Genomic DNA, 8928 nt, shown 5'->3' with positions numbered 1-8928 from the left:
ACAGAGAGAAGCAAGAAGAGAGAACAGAGAGAGACCTGCCAGACAGTCGACAGTGGACGCCATGAGTCAACCACTCACACTCCACGAGCTGTTTTCAGCTCTGAAAAAGTCAAAGGCGAAGAAGTCCCCTGGCCCAGACGGCATCACCATTGAGATGCTAACCCACCTTGGTAGTGCAGCAGAGAACAAGCTACTCGAGGTCTTCAACAGCTGCTGGCAAGAAGGATCGCTACCACAACTCTGGCGAGAAGCGATCATGATCCCCGTCTTAAAAAAAGGGAAGGATCCAAAGAAGGCCACCACCTATCGCCCAATCAACCTCACCAGCTGTGTTGTGAAGACCCTGGAGAGAATTGTGAACGAGCGCCTCAGGTGGTACCTGGAATCCAGGAACCTCCTCGCCCCTGAACAAGCTGGATTCCGACAGTTCCGCAGCACTGAAGATCAGGTCACTTACCTGGCGCAAGAAGTTGAAGATGCCTTTCAGGAACAGAAGCTGGTCTTTGTCACCTGGATAGATCTTCAGAAGGCCTTTGACAAGGTCTGGAAAGATGGACTCCTTGTAAAACTGCTGAGGAAAGGCGTGTCCAGCAACATGTACCAGTGGATTCGCTCTTACCTCTATAACCGCAGGGCAAGAGTTAACGTCGACCAGACCAAAAGCAAGAAATGCCTCCTTCGTCATGGCGTCCCTCAGGGCAGAGTCCTCTCCCCCACACTCTTCCTTCTCTTCATCGACGATCTGGTGTCTGAGATGCCCAAGGGGATCAAAGCTGCTCTCTACGCAGACGACCTTGTGATCTGGTGCAAGGAGGAGCACGCAAGTACTGCCACCTACAGAATGCAGCAAGCGGCAGATAGGCTGAACGCATGGGCAGAAGATTGGTGCGTCTCCATCAACAAGGAGAAATCCTCCACCACCCTATTCACACTGTCGCCAAAGCAGAAAGCCGGAACCATTAGGCTTGGTGGAACTCCTCTGAGAGAGGATGAAGAAGCAACGTACCTTGGTGTCACCTTTGATAGACGGCAGACCTGGAAACCACACATTGCACAGGCAGAGACGAAGGCCCGGCGCAAGCTAGCCATACTCAGGAAGCTGGCAGGTACCACCTGGGGAGCGAACGAGAAGATACTGAAGACAGTATACCAGGGAACAATCAGACCCCACCTCGAGTACGGCTCCACAGCGTGGTCAACCTCAGCCAAGACAAACCTGCAGACCCTTGACCGTGTGCAAAACCAGGCCCTCCGACTCATCACCGGTGCAATGAAATCCACGCCCATCAAGGAAATGGAGAAGCTTACCACCATCCAACCCCTCTGTCAGAGAAGAGAAGCCAAGACTATGGTACAGGCCGAGAAGCTCAAGTGCCTACCCGACCACCCCATGAAGCACAGACTGAGCAACCTCACCAAGAACCGGCTTAAACGGAGCAGTTTTGTACACGAGAGCAAGAGACTTTCTCGACAGTACAGGGAAGTCCTTCCACAGAACACTCTACCTCTGATTCAAGAAGAAGAGGAAACCCCCAAGGCAACAGAGAAACCAGGCATCCAGATCTGCACCAGTGTTCCACATGTTACCTCAGGAGAAGATCAGAATGACACAGCTCGACAGGCACTCACCTTAGCCCTGATCGACGAACAGTACCCAAAAGAGGCGTGGATCCATGTATACACCGATGGATCAGCAACTAACGCCGTGCTCAATGGAGGTGCAGGCATTCTCATCCAGTTCCCTGGGGGACATACAGCTACATCCAGCGTTGCCACTGGCAAACACTGCACAAACTATAAAGCAGAAGCAGAAGCTCTCATGCAGGCCGCCTCCTTCGTTCAGGACTCCGCAGACCCTTGCTACCAAGTTGTCTTCCTCTCGGACGCCCTTTCAGTCCTTCAGGCCCTAGAGAACGACAAACTCCCACAGCTGGCCAAAGCATTACAGATGGTCAGACAAACCAGAAGAGTTGTCCTCCAGTGGATACCAGCACACTGTGGGATACCAGGAAATGAAAGGGCAGATGAGCTGGCAAAAGAAGGAGCCGTGGAAGACCAACCTGAAAACAGTGTCAGCTTTAGTGAGCAGAAGACAATCATCAAGGCATTGATGAGGCCAAGGACAAACAGAGATGACTACCACACAATGTCCAGAGAGCAGCAAGTCAACCTCATCAGGCTGCGTACTGGCCACAACAGGCTCAATGCTCACATGAACCGAAAGTTCGAGCTGGCGCCATCACCAACCTGTGCCTGCGGTCAAGAGGACCAAACAGCGGAACACATCTTACAGCGATGTCCCTTACTAGATGAGGAACGAAAAGAAGTGTGGCCGTCACCAACTCCCTTGCAGACCAAACTATACGGCAGTCGACAGGAGTTGCAGAAAACGACAACATTTATCACCAGTGCTGGACTGATTGTGTAACCTCTGCGAACGCCAAGAAGAAGAAGAAGACTTCACACACACACACACACACACACACACACACACACACACACACACACACACACACACACACACATACACACACACACGCACACACACACACACACACATACAATCACACACACACACACACACACACACACACACACACACAACCCCCCTTTCCTGACTCAAAAAGAGCACGCAAAACTGTGACCGTACGTTTCGGGGTGTTCATGTTGGTAGGGTTGCTTCGAGTCCTTAATTGCTTTGTTTATCGGGCAGAGGATCACTGCAGATAGCGTCATCCTTTATTCCGTTGAATGGATGTCTTCAGCCCCGGGTTAGGGGGAAGAATTTACCCGATGCTCCCCAGCATGTCGTAATTGGCGACTAACGGATTCTGTTTTTCTTTTTACCCTTGTTAAGTTTCTTGTATAGAATATAGTCAATTTTTGTAAAGATTTTAGTTAAGCAGTATGTAAGAAATGTAAAGTCCTTTGTACTGGAAACTTGCATTCTTCCAGTAAGGTAATACATTGTACTACGTTGCAAGCCCCTGGAGCAAATTGTTGATTAGTGCTTTTGTGAACAAGAAACAATTGACAAGTGGCTCTATACCATCTCCCCTCATTCCCCGTCGCGATATATAACCTTCGTGGTTGAAAACGACGTTAAACACCAAATAAAGAAAGAAAGAAAGAGTCAGTGTAAGCCGCGTGACGTCACCATTAGCAGGCTTTCACAGCCGCTCCGACCCCCTTCAGGGCTTATCTTCGGACCTCAGCAGAACACACCATCGGATCGCCGGACGCTAATATTACATAATACTTGGCAAGGAGGAAAGCAGAGACTGAGTGGAAGGTGGTTGGAAGCAGGTTTCCAAATGATGCCTGCTTGCTATTGATCGAGATTTGTGATGGTTCACAGTCAATCCACCTGATTTTGTTTTTAACTGATCTCCGTCTGGACGGATTCCCCTTTGGCTTGTTGATTCACACTACTTGCCACCTACCTGAAAGGAACCTTTTTTTTTACTCAGCTGTCTGATGAGAAATGTAAAAAAAAAAAAATATAAAAAAAAAAAAACCCACCAATAATGGATATAAACAACAACACATTGGCAATCAAGCAGAGGAAACTTCATGAACGGAAACGGAAAATGTTACACACAACGTCGAACGCTCAAGAAGAAGAAGTTACACGCACAAAGAAGAGAAAATAGTTGTATTAATCTAAATATAGATCTTCAGTGCATTATTTTTCTTTTTCTTTTCATTTTCATTACTTTATTGTCCCATCGCTGGGAAATTCGGGTCGCTTCCTCCCAGTGGAAAGCTAGCAGCAACGGAGTCGCGCTACCCAGGTGTCTGCGTGTTTAGGTGTATTCAGCCACCTGCACTTGTGGCAGAATGACCAAGGTCTTTTACGTGCCATTGTGATGACACGGGGGTGGGACATGGCTTCCGTCTCTGGGTCTGCACATAAAGTTGACCCGTGCCCGTCCCGGCCCGAATTCGAACCTGCGACCTTCCAATCACAAGTCCAGTGCTCTACCAACTGAGCTACTGGTATTAAGTCTCCTTGAGAGTTGACACCGCAGTGTCTTTGAATATTTAGGCATATTCTGATTTTCCATTAGCTGTTGACTTTGTTGGAGGTCAAATAAACGCTATCCTACCCTTGCTATGCAATCACTCTTAATTAAACGATCTTGTCAAATAAAAACATATCATTATCACAAGATACTTACTCGCTTGATTATATTACCATACCCTCTAACAGTGATGGCGTCAAACGATAGTTTCAAGTATTTTACTTGGCTAAAGCCTAAACAAAACAAACACACGTTAGATTCTTTTTTTAATTTTTTTTATGCAATTCATATCGCGCACCTCAACCACGGATTCAAGGCGGAGGGATTTATTTATGCCGTGTGAGATGGAATTTGTTACACAATATATCACGCATTCACATCGGCCATCAAACCTCAAGCCTATTAGGGCGAGCATTCACCTTTCACTGCCTATTATTCCAAGTCACACGGGTAGTTGGTGGACATTTCTATCTATGCCTGTACAATTTTGCCAGGACAGACCCTTTTGTCAATCGTGGGATCTTTAACGTGCACACCCCAATGTAGTGTATACGAAGGGACCTCGGTTTTTCGTCTCCTCCGAAAGACTAGCACTTGAACCCACCACCTAGGTTAGGAAAGGGGGGAGAAAATTGCTAACGCCCTGACCCAGGGTTCGAACTCGCAACCTCTCGCTTCCGAGGCAAGTCCGTTTACCACTCGGCCACCCAGACCACATATTAAGGGTATTAAGTACTGCTGGGTTCAGCACTGAGCGGTCCAAGAATTATAGTACGTGTTATAGTGCGTGCTTGCCGGTTGACAAAATAGCTTACGAGTTTTATCTTCTATAATTATCGTCATTCAGTTTTTATAAATGTTGACCTTATTATCTGATTGTTTAATTTTAAAACAAACACTTTAGACGGTTGCGGTACGTTTACAAACAGTCTGTTTTGTTTTGCTTTGTTTTTTAACAAAAAGTCTTATTAAATAACTGCGAACTGTCTTTGTTATATACGCACTAAAGCTTTTCGTTACCATATAAGCTTATGTATCAAAACGAATGAGTTGAAATCTATTCAGCATAACATTTTTATTCTGCACGTACAGAAGAAGGCCAAGGTGTAACATGTTAGTATGTGTCAAAGTGGAAGAATTAATGTGCGTATCCCATGTAAAGCAACAGGACGGGTCTATTCGTCTTGTTTTACATGGTGTATTACAAGAAGAGGGAAGTATCTTCAATTCAGTTGAAATAAAGCTATAGTCTGTGCATAATGTACAAACCGTTACAACAACAAAACGTCACAATCGGAATGCAAGTAAATTCTACATCTGTTGATTAAGTTCCTTGATAGTTCTGCACATCAATTTCAGCTTACGCATAACCAGTCCACAAAAGGGTGAATTGTAAATCAAATGGTCTGACATTTTGTTCTTTGGGAGAAAAAAAATCCGAATTCGACCGCGACTCGATTCGACACAACAGTTTTCGAGGTCTAAAATTGAGCGTTATACGTAGACTAACCCGACTTTTGGCGGTAATTTGAAGAAAACATGTCACCATAACCAACCTGAGACAATCAGTGAGATAAAGCCGCGGTGATAATGTTTAGCAAGTGTTGACTAAATGTTTTAACATAGAGGGGGAATCGAGACGAGGGTCGTGGTGTATGTGTGTCTAGATTGCACTAGATTGCTTCAGAAATATTTCAGGGCTGCGTATATTTTACTTCATTTCACGTAACTCTAATTATACACACAATTAAACAATGTTGGTGTTAACGGGTTCATGTACATATCCCTTTTGACCAGAAGTAGGCGGTCTGATTCTTCGCATCATGTGTGGCCAGACAACAACTATTTTGATTAGACACGCATATCTCAGGCAAGACACGAGCAAAACCTACTTCTGTTTGCACAAACTTGCACTTACCGTGTACATGTATTAGCGTAGAGAGCGCTAACAAAACAACAGTGACGCCTTCATAGACATTCATTTCATTGCTCCATAAGTTCACGAAGCACAGGTGGTGTAAAACGAAAACATACTATTGTCACATAGTGTCCAGCCAACATGGTGAAAGACTGTGGCACGATAATGGATAGTCTTTTAACCATAGTAAACAGATACAGCTGGTCGTTGGGCCGTTCTGTACGCACAGACTCCAACACTAAATTGGAACCTTATCAAGTCAGCAAACCACAACCAGATGAGCAGTAGTAACACGTGTGTTTTTGTGTGTGCGTTTTTTACGACCCGAATGTTACTGTGCAACAACAATATGCGATTTTGTCCTCCCTTTCCGCCATTCCTATTGACACTGCGTCACAGCTCCAAGCTGCAGTACACACTTTGAATAGCTATTTCTTCCACAACGCACTAACACCTGCGCTGTGTGCAATTCATTGCTACAGCTCCCGCAATTATTATGGCTTTTCTGTCTCGTACTTTGTTCGTGTGAAGGAAACTTGTACACTTACGGGTACTTCAATGTGTCATTGCCTTATGATAATAATGTAGAAGGGTGTCCTAATGTGGATGCATTGACTTTGAACGTTTCTGGTTCCCCATCTGTCTTCCACATGTTTGTGCAAAGCTGATATATAAGAGAAAGCTCAAATAACGATATGGACACATCGCATACATACAGCGAGTCAAAGAAAAGTTAAGAAATCGTGCGCTGCAGGCGCCAGAAATTGAATGATTCCAAATGTGCAAGAAGAAACTATGCCATTACATTTAGTGTCTGTCTTTGTCTCTCTGTCTGTCTCTGTCTATCTGTCTGTCTGTCTGTGTCTCTACGTCTGTCTGTCTGTCTGTCTGTCTGTCTGTCTGTCTGTCTGTCTGTCTGTCTGTCTGTCTCTGGCCTGTATATATCAATGTCTGTCTATCTGTCTCTCCGTCTGTCTGCCCGTTTGTCTGTCTGCATGTCCGTCTGACTGTCTGTCTGCCTGTCTGTCTGCCTCTCTGTCTTTCTGCATGTCTGTCTGTCTGTCTGTCTGTCTCTTTGTCTGTCTGTCTCTCTCTCACTCTCTCTCACTCTCTCTCTCTCTCTCTCTCTCTCTCTCTCTCTCTCTCTCTCTCTCTCTCTCTCTCTCTCTCTCTCTCTCTCTCTCTCTCTCTCTCTCCAAACGTTTTGCTGTTGTAAATGCCTGTTTCCACTGTCGTCATGTCGACTGTCACTACGATGATGATGTTTTTTTATTAGGATTAATATTACTATGACTATTTTTCATGAAGCATGAATGTTGAAAATTTGTACACCCCGAATTGAAATGGGCCCAAGGCCCAATCAATAAACCATCCAGACTCTCTCTCTCTCTCTCTCTCTCTCTCTCTCTCTCTCTCTCTCTCTCTCTCTCTCTCTCTCTCTCTCTCTCTCTCTCTCTCTCTCTCTCTCTCTCTCTCTCTCTCTCTCTCTCTCTTTTTTTTATTTCACTATATCTCTCTCTTTATTCCACTATCTCTTTTCTTTTCCCGTGCCCCTTTCTTCCGTTTGCAGTCCTGTACAACCGTGCCCTGACATTAAACATGTTTCTGTGCTGTAGCACTAACACTTGCTATTTACACTGCCTGTGCTTATGTCCACATGCATCTCTCTATCTTTCTGTCTCTGTGTCTGTGTATTTGTATGTCTGCGTACGTGTTTGTGCCTGTAATTGTTTGAATGTATTAGTTATGCCTCTCTAACACCGCCGAAGTGACTCAGCAGAAGTGCAGTGTCATCTTCCGATGATAGCCTACTGCAGCGACCCGACATCCCCCCCCACCCCCCACCCCCACCCCTGTAGCGTCTGTAAAATCGACAAGTCTGGCAGCGGAACGAAATTCAGATGTGGATGGAGCAGGGACGGGGCGGTGTGAGAGCACAACGGGACAAGGAACAGGTGTAAAAGACGAACAACAACAAAAAACAACAACAGTTATGCCTCTCTATGCTCTCCACATTTAATGCCGTATGTGGCATTTGTCAAAGGAAAAGGTTGAAAGACGCGGAACAGTGCCTTAAACTCAAAACAAACATAAGGATCAGTTTGTTAAGAAACAAACAAGAACACAAGCTTGCTAACTAATCACCCATTATTTTTTTACATTTAGTCAAGTTTTGACTAAATGTTTTATCATAGAGGGGGAATCGAAACGAGGGTCGTGGTGTATGTGTGTGTGTGTGTGTGTGTGTGTGTGTGTGTGTGTGTGTGTGTGTGTGTGTGTGTGTGTGTGTGTGTGTGTGTGTGTGTGTGTGTGCGTGTGTGCAGACAGAATGAAACTGAACGCAATGCAACGCAGCAAGACCGTATACTCGTAGCATCGTCAGTCCACCGCTCACGGCATAGGCAGTGAAATTGACAAGAAGAGCGGGGTAGTAGTTGCGCTGGGAAGGATAGCACGCTTTTCTGTACCTCTCTTCGTTTTAACTTTCTGAGCGTGTTTTTAATCCAAACATATCATATCTATATGTTTTTTGGAATCAGGAACCGACAAGGAATACGATGAAATAGTTTTTAAATCGATTTGGAAAATTTAATTTTGCTAATAATTTTTATATATTTAATTTTCCGAGCTTGTTGTTAATCCAAATATAACATATGTATATGTTTTTGGAATCAGCAAATAATGGAGAATAAGATGAACGTAAATTTGGATCGTTTTATAAAAAACATTTTTTTTACAATTTTCAGATTTTTAATGACCAAAGTCATTCATTAATTTTTAAGCCACCACGCTGAAATGCAATACCGAAGTCCGGGCTTTGTCGAACATTACTTGACCAAAATTTCAACCAATTTGGTTGAAAAATGAGGGCGTGACAGTGCCGCCTCAACTTTCACGAAAAGCCGGATATGACGTCATCAAAGACATTTATCAAAAAAATGAAAAAAATATCTGAGGATATCATACCCAGGAACTCTCATGTCA

The 8928-nt window shown here is 44.7% G+C and overlaps 1 protein-coding gene across 1 annotated transcript in view; it reads right to left on the bottom strand.

Annotated features, from left to right (window-relative positions):
• The window catches only part of LOC138976935 (uncharacterized), a 9381-nt gene extending 6715 nt beyond the window's left edge, over positions 1 to 2666 (bottom strand). Inside the window, exon 1 of the mRNA XM_070349828.1 lies at positions 2651 to 2666. Within this exon, the coding sequence (XP_070205929.1) occupies positions 2651 to 2666 (16 nt within the window). The remainder of the gene's footprint in view (positions 1 to 2650) is intronic.
• Positions 2667 to 8928: the final 6262 nt, after the last annotated feature.

The sequence above is a fragment of the Littorina saxatilis genome, linkage group LG9, assembly GCF_037325665.1.
Source record: "Littorina saxatilis isolate snail1 linkage group LG9, US_GU_Lsax_2.0, whole genome shotgun sequence".
In the NCBI taxonomy this organism is placed as follows: Eukaryota; Metazoa; Mollusca; class Gastropoda; order Littorinimorpha; family Littorinidae; genus Littorina; species Littorina saxatilis.
This window is presented reverse-complemented; position numbering and strand designations above follow the sequence as displayed.